At 49.5% G+C, this 22,162-nt stretch overlaps 1 protein-coding gene across 1 annotated transcript in view; it reads right to left on the bottom strand.

Moving 5' to 3' along the window:
* Positions 1-10,625: 10,625 nt before the first annotated feature.
* LOC115193486 (sprouty-related, EVH1 domain-containing protein 2) overlaps positions 10,626-22,162 on the bottom strand; it is a 45,602-nt gene continuing 34,065 nt past the window's right edge. Inside the window, exons 5-6 of the mRNA XM_029752170.1 lie at positions 15,582-15,749; positions 10,626-11,640 (exon numbers count right to left, since the gene is read on the bottom strand). Of these exons, the coding sequence (XP_029608030.1) occupies positions 10,813-11,640; positions 15,582-15,749 (996 nt within the window). The 3' untranslated portion in view covers positions 10,626-10,812. The remainder of the gene's footprint in view (positions 11,641-15,581; positions 15,750-22,162) is intronic.

Raw genomic sequence — 22,162 nt, 5'->3', positions numbered from 1 at the left:
AGAATGGACAGGAGAGAAGGCAGCATTATTACTTCCGTCATATATGGGTTTATAGGTCACCCCCCGTGGTAATTACAACACACACCGGCCCCAGGGGGGCTAGCTGCCGGAGGGAGGAAGGAAGGAAGGAAGCAATTTGTAGTCCATAAACAAAGTAGCACTTAGGAAAAAAGATTAAAGGGAGAGAAGAGGGGAGGAACTGAATAGGAGGAACTGAGCCCAGAGCAGAGGGACTGAGCCCAGAGCAGAGGGACTGAGCCCAGAGCAGAGGGACTGAGCCCAGAGCAGAGGGACTGAATAGGAGGAACTGAGCCCAGAGCAGAGGGACTGAGCCCAGAGCAGAGGGACTGAGCCCAGAGCAGAGGGACTGAGCCCAGAGCAGAGGGACTGAATAATAGGAACTGAGCCCAGAGCAGAGGGACTGAATAGGAGGAACTGAGACCAGAGCAGAGGAACTGAATAGGAGGAACTGAGCCCAGAGCAGAGGGACTGAATAGGAGGAACTGAGCCCAGAGCAGAGGGACTGAATAGGAGGAACTGAGCCCAGAGCAGAGGGACTGAATAGGAGGAACTGAGCCCAGAGCAGAGGGACTGAATAGGAGGAACTGAGCCCAGAGCAGAGGGACTGAATAGGAGGAACTGAGCCAGAGCAGAGGGACTGAATAGGAGGAACTGAGCCCAGAGCAGAGGGACTGAATAGGAGGAACTGAGCCCAGAGCAGAGGGACTGAATAGGAGGAACTGAGCCCAGAGCAGAGGGACTGAATAGGAGGGACTGAGCCCAGAGCAGAGGGACTGAGCCCAGAGCAGAGGAACTGAATAGGAGGAACTGAGCCCAGAGCAGAGGGACTGAGCCCAGAGCAGAGGAACTGAATAGGAGGAACTGAGCCCAGAGCAGAGGGACTGAATAGGAGGAACTGGGCCCAGAGCAGAGGGACTGAATAGGAGGAACTGAGCCCAGAGCAGAGGACCTGAGCCCAGAGCAGAGGGACTGAATAGGAGGAACTGAGCCCAGAGCAGAGGACTTGAATAGGAGGAACTGAGCCCAGAGCAGAGGGACTGAATAGGAGGAACTGAGCCCAGAGCAGAGGGACCTGAATAGGAGGAACTGAGCCCAGAGCAGAGGGACTGAATAGGAGGAACTGAGCCCAGAGCAGAGGGACTGAATAGGAGGAACTGAGCCCAGAGCAGAGGGACTGAATAGGAGGAACTGAGCCCAGAGCAGAGGGACTGAATAGGAGGGACTGAGCCCAGAGCAGAGGGACTGAGCCCAGAGCAGAGGAACTGAATAGGAGGAACTGAGCCCAGAGCAGAGGGACTGAGCCCAGAGCAGAGGAACTGAAAAGGAGGAACTGAGCCCAGAGCAGAGGGACTGAATAGGAGGAACTGAGCCCAGAGCAGAGGGACTGAATAGGAGGAACTGAGCCCAGAGCAGAGGGACTGAATAGGAGGAACTGAGCCCAGAGCAGAGGGACTGAATAGGAGGAACTGAATAGGAGGAACTGAGCCCAGAGCAGAGGGACTGAATAGGAGGAACTGAGCCCAGAGCAGAGGGACTGAATAGGAGGAACTGAGCCCAGAGCAGAGGGACTGAATAGGAGGAACTGAGCCCAGAGCAGAGGGACTGAATAGGAGGGCCGTGATCTCCAGGATCAAAACCCTAATGTGACTGACTGACTGATCTACAAATAATAATGAAGTAGATATTTATGATGCAAGGTTCTGTGTAGATCAGTCAGCCTGTAATGTTGAACAAGCCTGAGGAAATGTAAACGTGGTTAAACTAACCGGTTACACCACCAGAGGAAAAGGCTGTATCTTCTGGTCTGAAATACAGATCTCACACCTCCTGACTGACACTCCTGGGCTGTGTTCATTAGGCATCACATGGAAGAAAACAGCCTGAAGTTGTCCAATAAGAAACGTTTGTTTTTCGTATTCTGTTGTGCTATGATGTGCCATAATGAATATGACCCCGATCTCAGTCCCCCTGACTCTCCTCTCTGTTGACCTTTCTCTCTTGTCTGGGTACTGTTCAGTCGGCACCAAACTGAAGAAAACCCTACAGGCTACTCTCGGAGTGAATAGTTTTCAGGACAATGATTTGGCTCAATTTGAGACGAGGGTTTATAGTCCCAAAGCTATCTCCATTGGGCGCGTTCGATGCGGATCACTTTTGTCAAGTGCCTTTCAAAGTTATGGCGATAAGAATTGTCGCACTTGCTCCTACATGTCGACCGCATGAAGTTTCTGCAGTTGCTCTTCAACTTCATCCTGCAGCCATCGCCTGCCTGCATGGTGGGAGGCTCTAATGTCAACCAATCAATAGGGTGTTTTTGTTTGACCCACTCGAATGTGACCAAAGACATGACAAACACTTCCCTTCAATCAACCCTATTTCAGAGATACTTACTTTGATGTGGGCTTGGGACAGGCAGGTTCTGCCCATGTTGCTTTGATGTGGGCCTGGGACAGACAGGTTCTGCCCATGTTACTTTGATGTGGGCTTGGGACAGGCAGGTTCTGCCCATGTTACTTTGATGTGGGCTTGGGACAGGCAGGTTCTGCCCATGTTACTTTGATGTGAGCCTGGGACAGGCAGGTTCTGCCCATGTTACTTTGATGTGGGCTTGGGACAGGCAGGTTCTGCCCATGTTACTTTGATGTGAGCCTGGGACAGGCAGGTTCTGCCCATGTTACTTTGACGTGGGCCTGGGACAGGCAGGTTCTGCCCATGTTACTTTGACGTGGGCTTGGGACAGGCAGGTACTGCCCATGTTACTTTGATGTGGGCTTGGGACAGACAGGTTCTGCCCATGTTACTTTGATGTGGGCTTGACCAGACAGGTTCTGCCCATGTTACTTTGATGTGGGCTTGGGACAGGTAGGTTCTGCCCATGTTACTTTGATGTGGGCCTGGGACATGTAGGTTCTGCCCATGTTACTTTGATGTGGGCTTGGGACAGGTAGGTTCTGCCCATGTTACTTTGACGTGGGCTTGGGACAGGCAGGTTCTGCCCATGTTACTTTGATGTGGGCCTGGGACAGGCAGGTTCTGCCCATGTTACTTTGATGTGAGCCTGGGACAGACAGGTTCTGCCCATGTTACTTTGATGTGGGCTTGGGACAGACAGGTTCTGCCCATGTTACTTTGACGTGGGCTTGGGACAGGCAGGTTCTGCCCATGTTACTTTGATGTGGGCTGGGACAGGCAGGTTCTGCCCATGTTACTTTGACGTGGGCTTGGGCCAGGCAGGTTCTGCCCATGTTACTTTGATGTGGGCTTGGGACAGACAGGTTCTGCCCATGTTACTTTGATGTGGGCCTGGGACAGACAGGTTCTGTCCATGTTACTTTGATGTGGGCTTGGGACAGGCAGGTTCTGCCCATGTTACTTTGATGTGGGCTTGGGACAGGCAGGTTCTGCCCATGTTACTTTGATGTGGGCTTGGGACAGGCAGGTTCTGCCCATGTTACTTTGATGTGGGCTTGGGACAGACAGGTTCTGCCCATGTTACTTTGATGTGGGCCTGGGACAGGCAGGTTCTGCCCATGTTACTTTGATGATGGAGAAACACTTTTTGAATGCTGTAGTGTACAGAAGAAAACGTTTGGTTTTATTTAGCTGGTTTCCCCAGTAGTCCCACTGTAGTACATCCCAGATATCATGACAGCAGGATGGTTTCACTGGTTCCTCTCCTTTTATTGGAGGTAAAAAGTAAAGGCACGACTGATTCATTTGTCACATACCAGGCAGACCGCCCCTCTGTGGTGACTATACAGTCACACCAGGCGGACCGCCCCTCTGTGGTGACTATACAGCCACACCAGGCAGACCGCCCCTCTGTGGTGACTATACAGTCACACCAGGCAGACCGCCCCTCTGTGGTGACTATACAGTCACACCAGGCAGACCGCCCCTCTGTGGTGACTATACAGTCACACCAGGCGGACTGCCCCTCTGTGGTCACCAGGCGGACCGCTCCTCTGTGGTGACTATACAGTCACACCAGGCGGACCGCCCCTCTGTGGTGACTATACAGTCACACCAGGCGGACCGCCCCTCTGTGGTGACTATACAGTCACACCAGGCCGACCGCCCCTCTGTGGTGACTATACAGTCACACCAGGCCGACCGCCCCTCTGTGGTGACTATACAGTCACACCAGGCGGACCGCCCCTCTGTGGTGACTATACAGTCACACCAGGCGGACCGCCCCTCTGTGGTGACTATACAGTCACACCAGGCCGACCGCCCCTCTGTGGTGACTATACAGTCACACCAGGCCGACCGCCCCTCTGTGGTGACTATACAGTCACACCAGGCCGACCGCCCCTCTGTGGTGACTATACAGTCACACCAGGCCGACCGCCCCTCTGTGGTGACTATACAGTCACACCAGGCCGACCGCCCCTCTGTGGTGACTATACAGTCACACCAGGCGGACCGCCCCTCTGTGGTCACCAGGCGGACCGCCCCTCTGTGGTGACTATACAGTCACACCAGGCGGACCGCCCCTCTGTGGTGACTATACAGTCACACCAGGCGGACCGCCCTTCTGTGGTGACTATACAGTCACACCAGGCAGACTGCCCCTCTGTGGTGACTATACAGTCACACCAGGCGGACCGCCCCTCTGTGGTCACCAGGCGGACCGCCCCTCTGTGGTGACTATACAGTCACACCAGGCGGACCGCCCCTCTGTGGTGACTATACAGTCACACCAGGCGGACCGCCCCTCTGTGGTGACTATACAGTCACACCAGGCGGACCGCCCCTCTGTGGTGACTATACAGTCACACCAGGCAGACCGCCCCTCTGTGGTGACTATACAGTCACACCAGGCGGACCGCCCCTCTGTGGTCACCAGGCGGACCGCCCCTCTGTGGTCCCAGGCGGACCGCCCCTCTGTGGTGACTATACAGTCACACCAGGCGGACCGCCCCTCTGTGGTGACTATACAGTCACACCAGGCGGACCGCCCCTCTGTGGTGACTATACAGTCACACCAGGCCGACCGCCCCTCTGTGGTAACTATACAGTCACACCAGGCGGACCGCCCCTCTGTGGTGACTATACAGTCACACCAGGCGGACCGCCCCTCTGTGGTGACTATACAGTCACACCAGGCGGACCGCCCCTCTGTGGTGACTATACAGTCACACCAGGCCGACCGCCCCTCTGTGGTGACTATACAGTCACACCAGGCAGACCGCCCCTCTGTGGTGACTATACAGTCACACCAGGCAGACCGCCGCTCTGTGGTGACTATACAGTCACACCAGGCGGACTGCCCCTCTGTGGTGACTATACAGTCACACCAGGCAGACCGCCCCTCTGTGGTGACTCAGGCCCTTCTCAAGGCAGGAGCTACATCCATCATTAATGTTAACAATAATAATACTGAGAAATGTACAACATACATACAGTGTACAAAACATTAAGAACACCTTCCTAATATTGAGTTACAGAACAGCCTCACTTCGTCGGGGCATAGACTCTACAAGGTGTTCCACAGGGATGCTGGCCCATGTTGATTCCAATGCTTCCCACTGTTGTTAAGTTGGCTGGAGGACCATTCTTGATGCACATGGGAGGAGACAGGTTAAAGAAGGATTTTTAAACCTTGAGACATGGATTGTGTATGTGTGCCATTCAGAGGGTGACAAAATATTTAAGTGCCTTTGAACAGGGTACGGTAGTAGGTGCCAGGCACTCTGGTTTGTGTCAAGAACTGCAACGCTGCTGGGTTTGTCACGCTCAACAGTTTCCCGTGTGTATCCAGAATGATCCTCCATCCAAAGGACATTCAGCCAACCTGACACAACTGTGGGAAGCATTGGAGTCAACATGGGCCAGCATCCCTGTGGAACACTTTAGACACCTTGTAGAGTCCATGACCTGATGAACTGAGGCTGTTCTGAGGGCAAAAGGGGTGAAACTAAATATTAGGAAGGTGTTCCTAATGTTTTGTTCACTGTATGTGTGTGTGTATATTTCTTCCCCAGAAGTAAAAATACTGATCATAAAAAAATAACAATCTAATCATTACAATGGTGGATTAATTCATTACAATTTCTTTTTTTAAATACATTTCTGAGGAGATAGATGAACGCTATGCTTTCAGGCAATGAAAGCGTGTGCTGGATGGTAAACACGGCTGTGGGACTGTTTAACCAGTCACAGAGACAGACGGAAGCTTCTGGTTTAGCTTTCACCACAGAGTGAAGGCCAACAGACACACCACTCTTAACCCAGGCCTGATGAAATACTTCAGGAGTGGAGAAGACTAACCTCGTCCCCAGACTTTCTGTATTGGCTAACGAAGTTTGACACCATGGTACACCAGATTCTTGGCATTTGGGCGGAAGTGTATGGGAACGAGATTACACACAGACTGACAACACATCCCATAGAATCAGATGATTAACTTTATAAGATGCTCATATAAGCTTCTAGCAAGTTTAAGGCATTATACTGGTCGGTGTTACCCATGATGAAGGAGTACTACATGTCTGGAGTGGAGTAGTGACAGTCATTCCATAGAAAGTAAATGAACATATAGTGCCTGTAACACTTCTATAAAGGTGCATACATGCTTATAACAAGTTATAAGGCATTATACCAGTTGGCTTTTACGTAACGTGTTACCAAACAACCTTCCCCATTAGAAGCTTTCAGACAACAACAGATGGGTCAAATGACATTCTACAGCAACATGGAAGCTTTCAGACAACAACAGATGGGTCAAATGACATTCTACAGCAACATGGAAGCTTTCAGACAACAACAGATGGGTCAAATGACATTCTACAGCAACATGGAAGCTTTCAGACAACAACAGATGGGCCAAACGATATTCTACAGCAACATGGAAGCTTTCAGACAACAACAGATGGGCCAAACGATATTCTACAGCAACATGGAAGCTTTCAGACAACAACAGATGGGTCAAATGACATTCTACAGCAACATGGAAGCTTTCAGACAACAACAGATGGGCCAAATGACATTCTACAGCAACATGGAAGCTTTCAGACAACAACAGATGGGCCAAACGATATTCTACAGCAACATGGAAGCTTTCAGACAACAACAGATGGGTCAAATGACATTCTACAGCAACATGGAAGCTTTCAGACAACAGATGGGTCAAATGACATTCTACAGCAACATGGAAGCTTTCAGACAACAACAGATGGGTCAAATGACATTCTACAGCATCATGGAAGCTTTCAGACAACAACAGATGGGTCAAATGACATTCTACAGCATCATGGAAGCTTTCAGACAACAACAGATGGGTCAAATGACATTCTACAGCAACATGGAAGCTTTCAGACAACAACAGATGGGTCAAATGACATTCTACAGCATCATGGAAGCTTTCAGACAACAACAGATGGGTCAAATGACATTCTACAGCAACATGGAAGCTTTCAGACAACAACAGATGGGCCAAACGACATTCTACAGCAACATGGAAGCTTTCAGACAACAACAGATGGGCCAAACGATATTCTACAGCAACATGGAAGCTTTCAGACAACAACAGATGGGCCAAACGATATTCTACAGCAACATGGAAGCTTTCAGACAACAACAGATGGGCCAAACGATATTCTACAGCAACATGAAAGCTTTCAGACAACAACAGATGGGCCAAACGATATTCTACAGCAACATGGAAGCTTTCAGACAACAACAGATGGGCCAAACGATATTCTACAGCAACATGGAAGCTTTCAGACAACAACAGATGGGCCAAACGATATTCTACAGCAACATGGAAGCTTTCAGACAACAACAGATGGGCCAAACGATATTCTACAGCAACATGGAAGCTTTCAGACAACAACAGATGGGCCAAACGATATTCTACAGCAACATGGAAGCTTTCAGACAACAACAGATGGGCCAAACGATATTCTACAGCAACATGGAAGCTTTCAGACAACAACAGATGGGCCAAACGATATTCTACAGCAACATGGAAGCTTTCAGACAACAACAGATGGGCCAAACGATATTCTACAGCAACATGGAAGCTTTCAGACAACAACAGATGGGCCAAACGATATTCTACAGCAACATGGAAGCTTTCAGACAACAACAGATGGGCCAAACGATATTCTACAGCAAGATGACTTCTGTTGAGTAACATGGTATGGAACAATACATTTATTCAACCATTTAGGTTTGACAGGAGCATTGAAATTGACATGACAATGCACCATTATATTTCTATGGAACAAACTGACACGTTAGCTGACAGGGTTGTATTCATTAGGTCATGCAACTGAAAACGTTTTTAATAGGGAAAAAACGATAATGACTGTTTGTTATTGGAGTCCAGGTAGTCTCTTCCCGTTGCAGTCAGCTGTTCTTCCGTTCGCTGCCTAGTGAATGCTTCTACCTTGTGTAGAATAGACTGGCCTCTGGGACAGAATCATGTCCACTCTTCTCATTTCTAACCACAAACATTTTGTCAGAACATCGCCCCCTCTTGAACGGACCCCAGTCCTCTTATAATTAGTGTTGGGCTTTAACATTGTGGATAGAGTGCTGGGAGTGGATAGCTGCAGTGTCAATTATACGAGAAAAGGTGTGTGACAGGTGAGAAGAGGGCGGGACAAAGGTGGAACTGCTTCTTATAGGTCCTCAGTGAGAGTACACAATGCTGATAAGCTACTAATAATTATAATAATCTATCATTGACTCGTTCTCTCAATAGAAAAGTCCTATTGAGTTTGAGTTCCTTTCTCATATATTAAAAACATATACAGTTGATTTCCTGCAGGTACATTTCAACTTTAAAATGGTATAAAATGTTAATAACACCCATGTCTCAAAGTAGTGCTTCCCAAACATCTACGATTGTCAGACGTTTTCGAACCTCAAGTGGTGAGATAAATCCCACACTGACACACCTCAGATTTGACATAATCTTTTAAAAGGAGAATGGTGCATCCCAAATGGCAGCCTATTCAGTTTATAGTGCACTACGTTTCACCAGGGCCCTATGAGAATAGGGTGCCATTTGGGACTCATACTAAATGTGTTGCTGGCTTTAGAGAAGGTATCTAGGCACTGTCTATCTATCTCCTACCAACTGGCCTGTCTGTCTGTCCACCCTGTGGTATCTAGACACTATCTCCTACCAACTGGCCTGTCTGTCTGTCCACCCTGTGGTATCTAGACACTATCTCCTACCAACTGGCATGTCTGTCTGTCCACCCTGCCACCCTGTGGTATCTAGACACTATCTCCTACCAACTGGCTTGTCTGTCTGTCCACCCTGTGGTATCTAGACACTATCTCCTACCAACTGGCCTGTCTGTCTGTCCACCCTGCCGCCCTGTGGTATCTAGACACTATCTCCTACCAACTGGCCTGTCTGTCTGTCAACCCTGCCGCCCCGTGGCTGGTTGGGCAATTCAGAGAGAAAATAAATACAATTAAAAATGATCTTTGGTTTCAAAACGTCAAAACTGGATGTGTCCCTGTTGATTGTCACTGGAGAGGTTAAAGTTGAACCTCTGTGTAGTAGGCTCTACACCAACTTCCTGGACACAACTGAAACATAGTGCTGGACTAAGAAGCTATTTCAATATGGATTCTCCATTGAGTTTGCTTTTAAGTCCAGGACTAGACTTAATCTGTGTGAAGGTTTCCTGGTTGATTTTAGGGTCCAACTCAAACCTTATAAATGATGATATTGCAGTTTATGTAAAGATGGTGTAAATGAAATGTACTGGTGTAGTAAAGAGGTTACATTTGTTACTAACACCAAAGGAGGCTTTAGTCAACACACACACACACACACGCATGTGCACACACGCACATACATACACACACACGCGCACATACATACACACATGCATGCGCACATACATACACGCACGTGCGCGCACACACACACACACGCACGTGCGCACATACACACACACACACACACACACGTGCGCACACACACACACACGCACGTGCGTACATACATACACACACACACACACACACACACACACACACACACACACACACACACACACACACACACACACACACACACACACACACACACTACTACAGCAGCTTTAGGCTTATCTCCCAGTTGTTGCTCTGTTTTAAGGACTTGGGACAGAAGGCCAGTTTAGTTTAGAGGGGGCTGGGATCGGCCCTGGCGGCATATAAACTATCTAAACAAGACCTGGGTTCAAATACTTTTTGAAATCATTTCAAAGATTTAAATCGGTGCTTGATTGAGCTTGCCTGGATTAATGAACCAATAGAAGTCTAAACACTGCAAACCCCGCCCATCTGGCACTTCGGGCCGGCTAGAACAAACACTGAAATGATTTTATAAAATGTCAAATACTATATGAACCCAGGTCTAATATCAAACAGACTCTCCTAGCAAACAACCACACAGGACAACAACATACGCAAACTAACAATTCAAGTTGTTCAACACCAAGTCAGTGTAAAAAGTAGGAAGTACCTGGTTGTATGTGAAACATGACATATTAGTCAGCTATAAAAAAAGAGTCCCTCCTCAAACAGGAATGGGGGGGAACAAGACAGTCATGTGGAAAGAGGAGAGAGAGAACGACAGTACACAAGAAGGAGCTTATCAATCTTTAAGCCATTTCAAAATGGCAGCCACAACACGGCAACGTTTTGGCTGTATATACACGTCCGTGTGTAGAGTAACAAAACCACAAAACCAAAATGGGGCATAGGGCCGCTCTTCTTCTTCCCCTCTCCCCACCATGTGCACCCCTCCATGTGTTTTTGGGGGTTCTGTAAGGTTTATGTCATTGAGGCTTCATGCCTGCCCCCGCAGCACCCGCACGCCACCCCGGCCCGGTGGCAGGCGTGTAGGGGCGGGTACAGGCAGAGACACGGCGCCACTAGGGACAACCCCAGCAGAGCTGCCCAGCGCGTGCCCAGCCTCCCCTCGCCACCCCCCTCACAGGAGCAGGGGTCCGAGTAGTCCCCCTCCGGGTCAGACATGCAGTGGTACAGCAGTGTGTCGGCCAGCCACATGCAGCTGACCCGCCGGACGCACGCCCTGATCGGGTCCGGTGCATCCTGGCAGCGCCCCCGTCGGTTGTTACCGCGGGAGAACGGTTCACCACAGTGTTGGCACTGCAGGCGCTCACCAACCCCGCCCTCCTCAGACTTCTTGTCCTGTCCATCAGACGAGCCAGGAAGGAGGGGCTGGGGCTGGGTAGAGACCACGCCCCCACCGAAGCCCTGCTCCCCTGGACGGCGGTGTTGCGAACCCAAGCCGGCGTAGTGGTGCCTCTTGGGTAAAGGTCTGAAGGTAGGTTTGGGGTCGGAGGAATCTAACGGTGTGGATACCAGGGGATAACTATAGTGGTGTTTGTGGGGATCGCTCTTAGCGAAGTGGACATAGGACTCAGAGTCGTCCGGCGGGCGGATGTATTTGTGGCGCACGGTGGCGTGGCGGTAGTCCTCATAGCCCGTGAGCCAGGAGCGTTCTAGTTGGTCCACACGGCGTTCCGAGCGGGAGGAGGATTCCGAGGGGAGCTCCCAGGAACGTTCCCGAGGGTTGATCCTGATGATATCCTCGTCGTCATGGAAGGTGATGTGGTGAGGGATGTGGGGCAGAGGCTGCAGGGAGGAGAGAGAGAGAAAGAGAGAGAGGGGAGAGGGGAGAGGGAGAAGAGAGAAGAGGGAAGAGGGGAGAGGGGAGAGAGAGAGAGAGAGAGAGAGAGAGAGAGAGCGAGAGGGGAGAGAGAGAGAGAGAGAGAGAGAGAGAGAGAGGAGAGGGGGAAAAGGGGGATGAACAAATGCCTAGAATTGAACAAATGTCATTGGACAACCCGTTGGAGGTACAGACACGGTGTAAATGATGCTGTGTAACTTCCATATTGATACTTCCACCGTGTACATTTTACTACACAGTATTTTAATATGCATTACTACTAGTAATATGCAGTGATGAAGTGGTAAAAAATGAGGTGGGTAAAACGCTGACTGCTGTTCACAGTGAGTAAAGTAACGCTCCCTATACTTTTAATGCATTTTCCTGTAAAAAAGTGGGTTCGACCCTCAAGCAAAATAAAATGGGTGTGTAAACGGCGTTTACATGCGTTTACCCTCCACAACACCACTGGTAATATACAGTAACTAGTATATTCAGACCATAGAGATGGAAAGAGGTCTCATCTTTGTATCTGTGCCATTTTGGCGTCTGTGACAGCATGTTTGAGGAAATCTCAATTTTAAAGAGTCCTGGACCAAATCTTGTGTGGCGTTCATTTATTGTGGCCACTAGATGGCGGTGATATAGCTTAAAGCCATTGACAAACCATGGCAACCAATTTGAAGAAGACTGCTCCGATCTTTGGCTTATCGCTCCCAATCCGTAGGAATCACCACCTAGTTGACCACTTTAAAATGGTGAAAGCCCTCAATGGCAATTTTCAATGCTAAATCGAGTTATGTCCAAGTTGAGTCCTCTACAGCTCTATGATTCAGACACAAATCACATTTGTCACATGCACTGAATACAACAGGTGTAGTAGACCTTACCATGAAATACTTACTTACAAGCCCTTAACCAACAACGCAGAGTAAGAAAAATGTGAAATACATTTTACTGTCAAAAAAGTAACAGTAAAATACCAATAACGGGGCTATATACAGGGGGTACGGGTGTCGAGCTAGTTGAGGTAATATGTACATGTAGGTGGGGTAAAGAGACTGTGCATAGATAATAAACAGAGAATCAGCAGTGTAAAAAAAAAGAAGGTAAATGCAAATATTCCGGGTGGCCATTTGATTACCTGTTCAGTAGTCTAATGGTTTGGGGGTAGAACCTGTTCAGTAGTCTAATGGTTTGGGGGTAGAACCTGTTCAGTAGTCTAATGGTTTGGGGGTAGAACCTGTTCAGTAGTCTAATGGTTTGGGGGTAGAACCTGTTCATCAGTCTAATGGTTTGGGGGTAGAACCTGTTCAGTAGTCTAATGGTTTGGGGGTAGAACCTGTTCAGTAGTCTAATGGTTTGGAGGTAGAACCTGTTCAGTAGTCTAATGGTTTGGGGGTAGAACCTGTTCAGTAGTCTAATGGTTTGGGGGTAGAACCTGTTCAGTAGTCTAATGGTTTGGGGGTAGAACCTGTTCATCAGTCTAATGGTTTGGGGGTAGAACCTGTTCAGTAGTCTAATGGTTTGGGGGTAGAAGCTGTTCAGTAGTCTAATGGTTTGGGGGTAGAACCTGTTCAGTAGTCTAATGGTTGAGGGGTAGAACCTGTTCAGTAGTCTAATGGTTTGGGGGTAGAACCTGTTCAGTAGTCTAATGGTTTGGGGGTAGAAGCTGTTCAGTAGTCTAATGGTTTGGGGTAGAAGCTGTTCAGTAGTCTAATGGTTTGGGGGTAGAACCTGTTCAGTAGTCTAATGGTTTGGGGTTAGAACCTGTTCAGTAGTCTAATGGTTTGGGGGTAGAAGCTGTTCAGTAGTCTAATGGTTTGGGGGTAGAAGCTGGTCAGTATCTCATGGTTTGGGGGGTAGAACCTGTTCAGTAGTACTAATGGTTTGGGGGTAGAAGCTGTTCAGGTAGTCTAATGGTTTGTGGGGTAGAACCTGTTCAGATAGTCCTAATGGGTTTGGGTGTTAGAACCTGTTCAGTAGTCTAATGGTTTGGGGGTAGAAGCGTTCAGTAGTCTAATGGTTTGGGGGGTAGAACCTGTTCAGAGCAGTCTAAAGGTTTGGGGTTAGAACCTGTTCAGTAGTCTAATGGTTTGGGGGTAGAACCTGTTCAGTAGTCTAATGGTTTGGGGGTAGAACCCGTTCAGTAGTCTAATGGTTTGGGGGTAGAACCTGTTCAGTAGTCTAATGGTTTGGGGGTAGAACCCGTTCAGTAGTCTAATGGTTTGGGGGTAGAACCTGTTCAGTAGTCTAATGGTTTGGGGGTAGAACCTGTTCAGTAGTCTAATGGTTTGGGGGTAGAAGCTGTTCAGTAGTCTAATGGTTTGGGGGTAGAACCTGTTCAGTAGTCTAATGGTTTGGGGGTAGAACCTGTTCAGTAGTCTAATGGTTTGTGGGTAGAACCTGTTCAGTAGTCTAATGGTTTGGGGGTAGAACCTGTTCAGTAGTCTAATGGTTTGGGGGTAGAACCTGTTCAGTAGTCTAATGGTTTGGGGGTAGAACCTGTTCAGTAGTCTAATGGTTTGGGGGTAGAACCTGTTCAGTAGTCTAATGGTTTGGGGGTAGAAGCTGTTCAGTAGTCTAATGGTTTGGGGGTAGAAGCTGTTCAGTAGTCTAATGGTTTGTGGGTAGAACCTGTTCAGTAGTCTAATGGTTTGGGGGTAGAATCTGTTCAGGTACCTTTTAGTTCCAGACTTGGTGCTCCGGTAACGCTTGCCGTGCAGTAGCAGAGAGAACAGTCTATGACTTGGGTGGCTGCAGTCTTGACAATTTTTGAGGGCCTTCCTCTGTCACCGCCTGGTATAGAGGTCCTGGATGGCAGGAAGCTTGGCCCCAGTGATGTACTGGGCCGTACTCACTACCCTCTGTAGTGCCTTGAGGTCGGAGGCTGAGCAGTTGCCATACCAGGCAGTGATGCAACCGGTCAGGATGCTCTCAATGTGCAGCTGCAGAACTTTTTGAGGATCTGAGGACCCATGCCAAATCTTTTCAGTCTCCTGAGGGGAAATAGGTTTTGTCGTGCCCTCTTCACGACTGTCTTGGTGTGTTTGGACCATGTTAGTTTGTTGGTGATGTGGACACCAAGGATCTTGAAGCTCTCAACCCGCTCCACTACAGCCACGTCGATGTGAATAGGGGCGTGCTCAGCCCGCCTTTTCCTGTATCCCGCGATCAGCTCCTTCGTCTTGTTCACATTGAGGGAGGCACCACACTGCCAGTTCTCTGACCTCCTCCCTATAGGCTGTGTCATCGTTGTCGGTGATCAGGCCTACCACTGTTGTGTCGTCTGCAGCATTAATGATGGTGTTGGAGTCGTGCCTGGTTGTGCAGTCGTCGGTGAACAGGGAGTACAGGAGGGGACTGAGCACGCACCCCTGAGGCCCCAGTGTTGAGGTTCAGCGTGGCGGATGTGTTGTTAACTACCCTTACCACCAGGGGGAGGCCTGTCAGGAAGTCCAGGATCCAGTTGCAGAGGGAGGTGTTTAGTCCCAGGGTCCTTAGCTTAGTGATGAGCTTTGAGGGCACTATGGTGTTGAACGCTGAGCTGTAGTCAATGAACAGCATTTTCACGTAGGTGTTCCTTTTGTCCAGGTGGGAAAGGGCAGTGTGGAGTGCAACCGAGATTGCATCATCTGTGGATCGGTTGGGGTGGTATGCGAATTGGAGTGGCTCTAGGGTTTCTGGGATAATGGTGTTGATGTGAGCCATGACCAGCTTTTCAAAGCACTTCATGGCTACAGATGTGTTCTACAGGTCGGTAGTCATTTAGACATGTTACCATGGTGTTCATGTGCACAGGGACTATGGTGGTCTGCTTGAAACATGTAGGTATTACAGACTGGGTCAGGGAGACACATCCAGTGTCAACATCATCCCATCCCTTACTCTCCTCCCATTGGCTTACCAGATCTAGGAAGTAGTGGTCTGACAACCTATAGGGTTCGTGGAGGTCGTTTCCCAGGATGCAGTTGTTGTGTAGGTGGGATGAGTCAACGAGGGGGGAGGAGTCCAGTGGCTGCAGACAGGGCTCCAGTCTCTCGGAGGAGGAGTTAGACGAGCTGTCTGTGGCATTCTGATTGGACAAAAGACAAAACCAGAAGAGTCAGTAAAGCTCTGATTGGACAAGCAGTTGTCGGTGGGCAGGTTTGGTTTGAGCAAATTGTCTATATTGTTGTTTGAGTTGTTTCACTGGCCATCAGTCACCCCAAAATGTCTCTCTCTTTGATTCTGTTTCTCTATGGCCTCTCTTTACACAGATCTACCTCTGCTGTTCCAGGACCGGCTTCAGTGCATTTCTCTCTCCAAATCTCCCCTCTCTGCTTCCCCCCACAGTCTCTGCTCCCCCCCCCACTCTACCCTCTCTCCCCCCCTCTGCTTCCCCCCCACCCTCTCTGCTTCCCCCCCACTCTACCCTCTCTGCCCCCCCCACTCTACCCTCTCTGCTCCCCCCCACTCTACCCTCTCTTACCCCTCTCTGCTTCCCCCCACTCTACCCTCTCTGCTCCCCCCCCACGCTTCCCCCCACTCTGCCCTCTCTGCCCCTCCCCCCCCCACTCTACCCTCTCTGCCCCCCCCCACTCTACCCTCCCTGCCCCCCCCCCACTCTAACCTCTCTGCCCCTCCCCCCCACTCTACCCTCTCTCCCCCCCTCTGCTTCCCCCCCACCCTCTCTGCTTCCCCCCCACTCTACCCTCTCTTACCCCTCTCTGCTTCCCCCCCACTCTACCCTCTCTTACCCCCCTCTGCTTCCCCCCACTCTACCCTCTCTGCCCCCCCCCACTCTACCCTCTCTGCCCCCCCCCACTCTACCCTCTCTTACCCCCCTCTGCCTCCCCCCTCTGCTTCCCCCCACTCTACCCTCTCTGCCCCCCCCACTCTACCCTCTCTGCCCCCCCACTCTACACTCTCTGCTTCCCCCCCACTCTACCCTCTCTTACCCCCCTCTGCTTCCCCCCACTCTACCCTCTCTGCCCCCCCCCCCCACTCTACCCTCTCTGCTCCCCCCCCACGCTTCCCCCCACTCTACCCTCTCTGCCCCTCCCCCCCACTCTACCCTCTCTGCCCCCCCCCCCACTCTACCCTCTCTGCCCCTCCCCCCCACTCTACCCTCTCTGCCCCCCCCCACTCTAACCTCTCTGCCCCTCCCCCCCCACTCTACCCTCTCTGCCCCCCCACCCCCCCCCACTCTACACTCTCTGCTCCCCGGGTCATTCTACAAAAATTGAGGCTTTCCTGTCCCGGACTTATTCACCAGGAAAAACCCTTAAAAGTGTGAGATAATGACACAAAACATTTTGGGGTTTTTAATTTAAGTGTTTTACTATTAATAAAACATATGTAAGACAGTTATACTGCAAACAATCTTTGTATATATTGTAGCGCACGGTCAGTACCATGAAATTGGCTTGTCCCTCAGGTCAGGAGTCATGGTTTAGTGATATATTTTGAGTTTAAAAATATATTTTTCTCCCTCTTTAAATGTCATAATACAAAGAAAAGTATTAGTTATTTAGTGGACTACTTAAAAAACTAAAATATCAAATAAATATTACAAATCATTTACAAGTAATAGCTGTCCCCCAATTTCATGTCACTGGTGTTAAAATTTATAAAAACCACCACTTTGAAAAAATGCTAACATCTTTGCCAAATTCTTCCTGGGTCAAAGGTTCATTGGAGACGGGACTGTTTTGAAAAGCACATGGTGAGCGTGCACTCTCTCTTCATCTGTTAACAATTTGATGATTAACTTGGTCATTTCATGCGAGGACTTAAGATGTGTCACTGGTGTTATACAGTTTATAGTAAGGGGAAAGGAAATTGGATATAAATTATTGATAAAATTGCATGATTAAGTGATTTATTTACAATTTAAGAAGTGTGGTTTGAGCTACAGTGGCCGCCATCTTAGATATGCCATCTTGTCTGCAGATTTGCCACTGGTGTTACTGTTCTTGCTGGTAACACCAGTGACATGGCGATAACGCCAATGACAATCAATAACACCACAAACTTTTTTCTCAACGTAATGTTTTATAAAACCGTCAACAATTATATTTAAAAAAAGACTTAATAGTATTTTATTACTGTTTCAATATTGTAATCACATAATATGGCTTTCCTTTTGATTAGATATGGTGAAATAAGGTGCTGCTGAAAAGCGTTAGACTCTACAGACAGCGCAGGCATGCTGACCCACACCACAGAGCAGCCCACCTTAAAGAAAAACACCAGACTTACTGAAAGGATTTAGAGAGTCAGAAAAGGAGAGTGCAGGATCTCACAGAAAGAGAAGAAAGGCAGGAGTGGAAGGTAATGGCGGATCAGACAGGATCAGACAGGCAAAACACAGAGAGATTGAGAGCAGGAACCACAGTGTTGATCCCCATCCACTCCAGACAGTGAACCCAGTACTGCAATTAAGACAATGTGTCTGTAGGAAGACTAAGTAACTCTGGAGATACAGAGTACATATAAGGGATAATTCACCAAATTACAAAATGACTTATTGGTTTCTTTACCATGTATGCAGTCTATGGACAAGGTATGACAGCGAGCCATGCTTTGGTTTACCTGGCCATTGTTTCTGCTGCTAATTATTTTGCATTTGTGGCACAAAACCAAAGCATTGATTGCTGTTATACCTTGTCCATAAACTGCTTACACGGTAAGGAAACCAATATGTCATTTCGTAATTCAGATGAACTATCCTTTTTAAGTAGGCCTAGACAATGTTTGTCACATGGCACGAGAATTGATATATACTGTTATATATATATATATATATATATATACTGATATATACGTAGTTTTGTGGCGTGACAGAGTAGGATTTCATGTTTGTATTATGTTGCATCTTACACTGGAAATCAAATACAATTCTATATTACATCTTTACAGACACAAATCTGTTGTGTTATGAAAGACACATTTTAGTCTTAATCTTTGACCAATAATCCTCCTTTTAATTTTCATATTAAATCAACACATTTTATCAAATCTGAAATGATTTGTAATTAAAAATATTACTAATAAATTGATAAAATTTGTTTGAAATAATCTTATGTTTGTCATTGGTTTCACATTGTGTCACTGGTGTTACATTTCATCACTGGTGTTACTGTATGGGATATTGGTGTTCTGACATCAGAGTTGCCCAATTTAATTGGATTTTTGTATTTGTTGCTACATTCATTAGAAAACATTTTAAGGATATGATCATTACATTTTGATGATTCAACCTCAATTATTTCTAATGTTACAAACAACAAAACAATAGTAGAAATGGAAAAATGTTAGACAATAGAACTGTATCTGTTTAAAGTCAATTATTACTATTCCAAACACGTTCTTAGTTTTATCATTAACCTGTTCTGTCTTTGATTATATAAAGACAGAAATGACATTCTAGAAAGCCTGAATTATTATCTAAAATATAGGTAACACCAGCGACCAAAAGGCAGCACCAGCATTTCTTTTTGTAATGTAGTAAAAATATAAAAATGTGTTAAGCTGTCATTTATGTTGATTTATAATGTTAAGGGGTTAACTATCTGACTAAGTTTTGACTTTAAAAAAAAAATGCAATTTGTAAAAGTTGGCTGTTCAAAAAGCCACCATTTTCATAGAATGACCCTCCCCAACTCTGCTTCCCCCTCTCTGCTTCCCTCCCCTCTACCCTCTCTGCTTCCCTCCCCTCTCTGCTTCCCTCCCCTCTACCCTCTCTGCTTCCCTCCCACCTACCCTCTCTGCTTCCCTCCCCTCTCTGCTTCCCTCCCCTCTACCCTCTCTGCTTCCCTCCCCTCTACCCTCTCTGCTTCCCTCTACCCTCTCTGCTTCCCTCTCAACTACCCTCTCTGCTTCCCTCCCAACTACCCTCTCTGCTTCCCTCCCAACTACCCTCTCTGCTTCCCTCCCTCTACCCTCTCTGCTTCCCTCCCTCTACCCTCTCTGCTTCCCTCCCCTCTACCCTCTCTGCTTCCCTCCCCTCTACCCTCTCTGCTTCCCTCCCACCTACCCTCTCTGCTTCCCTCCCCTCTACCCTCTCTGCTTCCCTCCCCTCTACCCTCTCTGCTTCCTCCCACCTACCCTCTCTGCTTCCTTCCCCTCTACCCTCTCTGCTTCCCTCCCAACTACCCTCTCTGCTTCCCTCCCAACTACCCTCTCTGCTTCCCTCCCAACTACCCTCTCTGCTTCCCTCCCACCTACCCTCTCTGCTTCCCTCCCACCTACCCTCTCTGCTTCCCTCCCTCTACCCTCTCTGCTTCCCTCCCCTCTACCCTCTCTGCTTCCCTCCCCTCTACCCTCTCTGCTTCCTCTCCTCTACCCTCTCTGCTTCCCTCCCCTCTACCCTCTCTGCTTCCCTCCCCTCTACCCTCTCTGCTTCCCTCCCAACTACCCTCTCTGCTTCCCTCCCACCTACCCTCTCTGCTTCCCTCCCCCCTACCCTCTCTGCTTCCCTCCCCTCTACCCTCTCTGCTTCCCTCCCCTCTACCCTCTCTGCTTCCCTCCCCTCTACCCTCTCTGCTTCCCTCCCCTCTCTGCTTCCCTCCCCTCTCTGCTTCCCTCCCCTCTCTGCTTCCCTCCCCTCTACCCTCTCTGCTTCCCTCCCCTCTACCCTCTCTGCTTCCCTCCCACCTACCCTCTCTGCTTCCCTCCCCTCTACCCTCTCTGCTTCCCTCCCCTCTACCCTCTCTGCTTCCTCCCCTCTACCCTCTCTGCTTCCCTCCCACCTACCCTCTCTGCTTCCCTCCCCCTCTACCCTCTCTGCTTCCCTCCCCTCTAACCCTCTCTGCTTCCCCTCCCCTCTACCCTCTCTGCTTCCCTCCCCTCTAACCCTCTCTGCTTCCCTCCCCTCTACCCTCTCTGCTCTGCTTCCCTCCCTCTACCCTCTCATGCTTCCCTCCCACCTACCCTCTCTGCTTCCCTTCCCCTCTATCCTCTCTGCTTTCCTCCCAACTACCTCTCTGCTTTCCTCCCAACTACCCTCCCTGCTTCCCTCCCACCTACCCTCTCTGCTTCCCTCCCCTCTACCCTCTCTGCTTCCCTCACCCTCTACACTCTCGCGCTTACCTCCCCTCCTCTGCTTCCCTCCCCTCCTACCCTCTCTGCTTCCCTCCCCTCTACCCTCTCTGCTTCCCTCCCCTCTACCCCTCTCTGCTTCCCTTCCCTCTACACTCTCCTGCTTATCTCCCCTCTACCCTCTCTGCTTCCCTCCCCTCTACCCTCTCTGCTTCCCTCCCTCTACCCTCTCTGCTTCCCTCCCCTCTACCCTCTCTGCTTCCCTCCCACCTACCCTCTCTGCTTCCCTCCCACCTACCCTCTCTGCTTCCCTCCCTTCTACCCTCTCTGCTTCCCTCTCCTCTACCCTCTCTGCTTCCCTCCCACCTACCCTCTCTGCTTCCCTCCCCTCTACCCTCTCTGCTTCCCTCCCAACTACCCTCTCTGCTTCCCTCCCCCTACCCTCTCTGCTTCCCTCCCCCCTACCCTCTCTGCTTCCTCCCCTCTACCCTCTCTGCTTCCCTCCCCTCTACCCTCTCTGCTTCCCTCCCCTCTACCCTCTCTGCTTCCCTCCCCTTCTCTGCTTCCCTCCCCTCTACCCTCTCTGCTTCCCTCCCACCTACCCTCTCTGCTTCCCTCCCCCTCTACCCTCTCTGCTTCCCTCCCCCTCTACCCTCTCTGCTTCCCTCCCACCTACCCTCTCTGCGTCCCCTCCCCTCTACCCTCTCTGCTTCCCTCCCACCTACCCTCTCTGCTTCCCTCCCCTCTACCCTCTCTGCTTCCCTCCCACCTACCCTCCTCTGCTTCCCTCCCCTCTACCCTCTCTGCTTCCCTCCCCTCTACCCCCTCTGCTTCCTCCCCTCTAACCCTCTCTGCTTCCCTCCCCCCCTCCCCTCTCTGCTTCCCTCCCACCTACCCCTCTCTCTCCTCCAGGTCTACTTCCAGTCTGTATTAGTAGCATTATCCTGGCCCCTTTCCTCTCAGAGCTTTGGTCTAAGTCAAATCTTGCCAGACACGAAACACACCAGCAGCCAGCTGACTCTGCACATCGTGTGTGTCTGTGTGACTCCACATTGCTGAGCGCCCAGACAGATATTTTGGACAGGCAGGCAGGGGGACAGCCTCTGGGGGCATTGCAGGCAGCAGAGTACTAGCTGACAGGCTGGGCATGATTTTTGCCGTCTGTGTTCCAAATGGTGCCCTATTCCCTATATAGTGCACTACTTTAGACCAGGACCCTATTCCCTATATAGTGCACTACTTTAGACAAGGACCCTATTCCCTATATAGTGCACTACTTTTAACCAGGACCCCTAGGAATAGGGTGTTATTTAGGACGCAAAGGCACTCCCTCTGACCTATCTTTTTGTCTGTCTGTCGCTGCCACACACCGGCAGGCCAGGGGGAAGTGTGTGTGAGAGCCACTTTATTTAGCTTTTTCAACCGCCCCCCCCCCCCCCTCTCCCCCCCCCCCTCCCTCCCTCC

The sequence above is a fragment of the Salmo trutta genome, chromosome 5 (genome assembly GCF_901001165.1).
Source record: "Salmo trutta chromosome 5, fSalTru1.1, whole genome shotgun sequence".
NCBI lineage: Eukaryota > Metazoa > Chordata > Actinopteri > Salmoniformes > Salmonidae > Salmo > Salmo trutta.
Note: the sequence above shows the minus strand (reverse complement) of the source record. Positions and strands in the feature narration are given on the sequence as shown.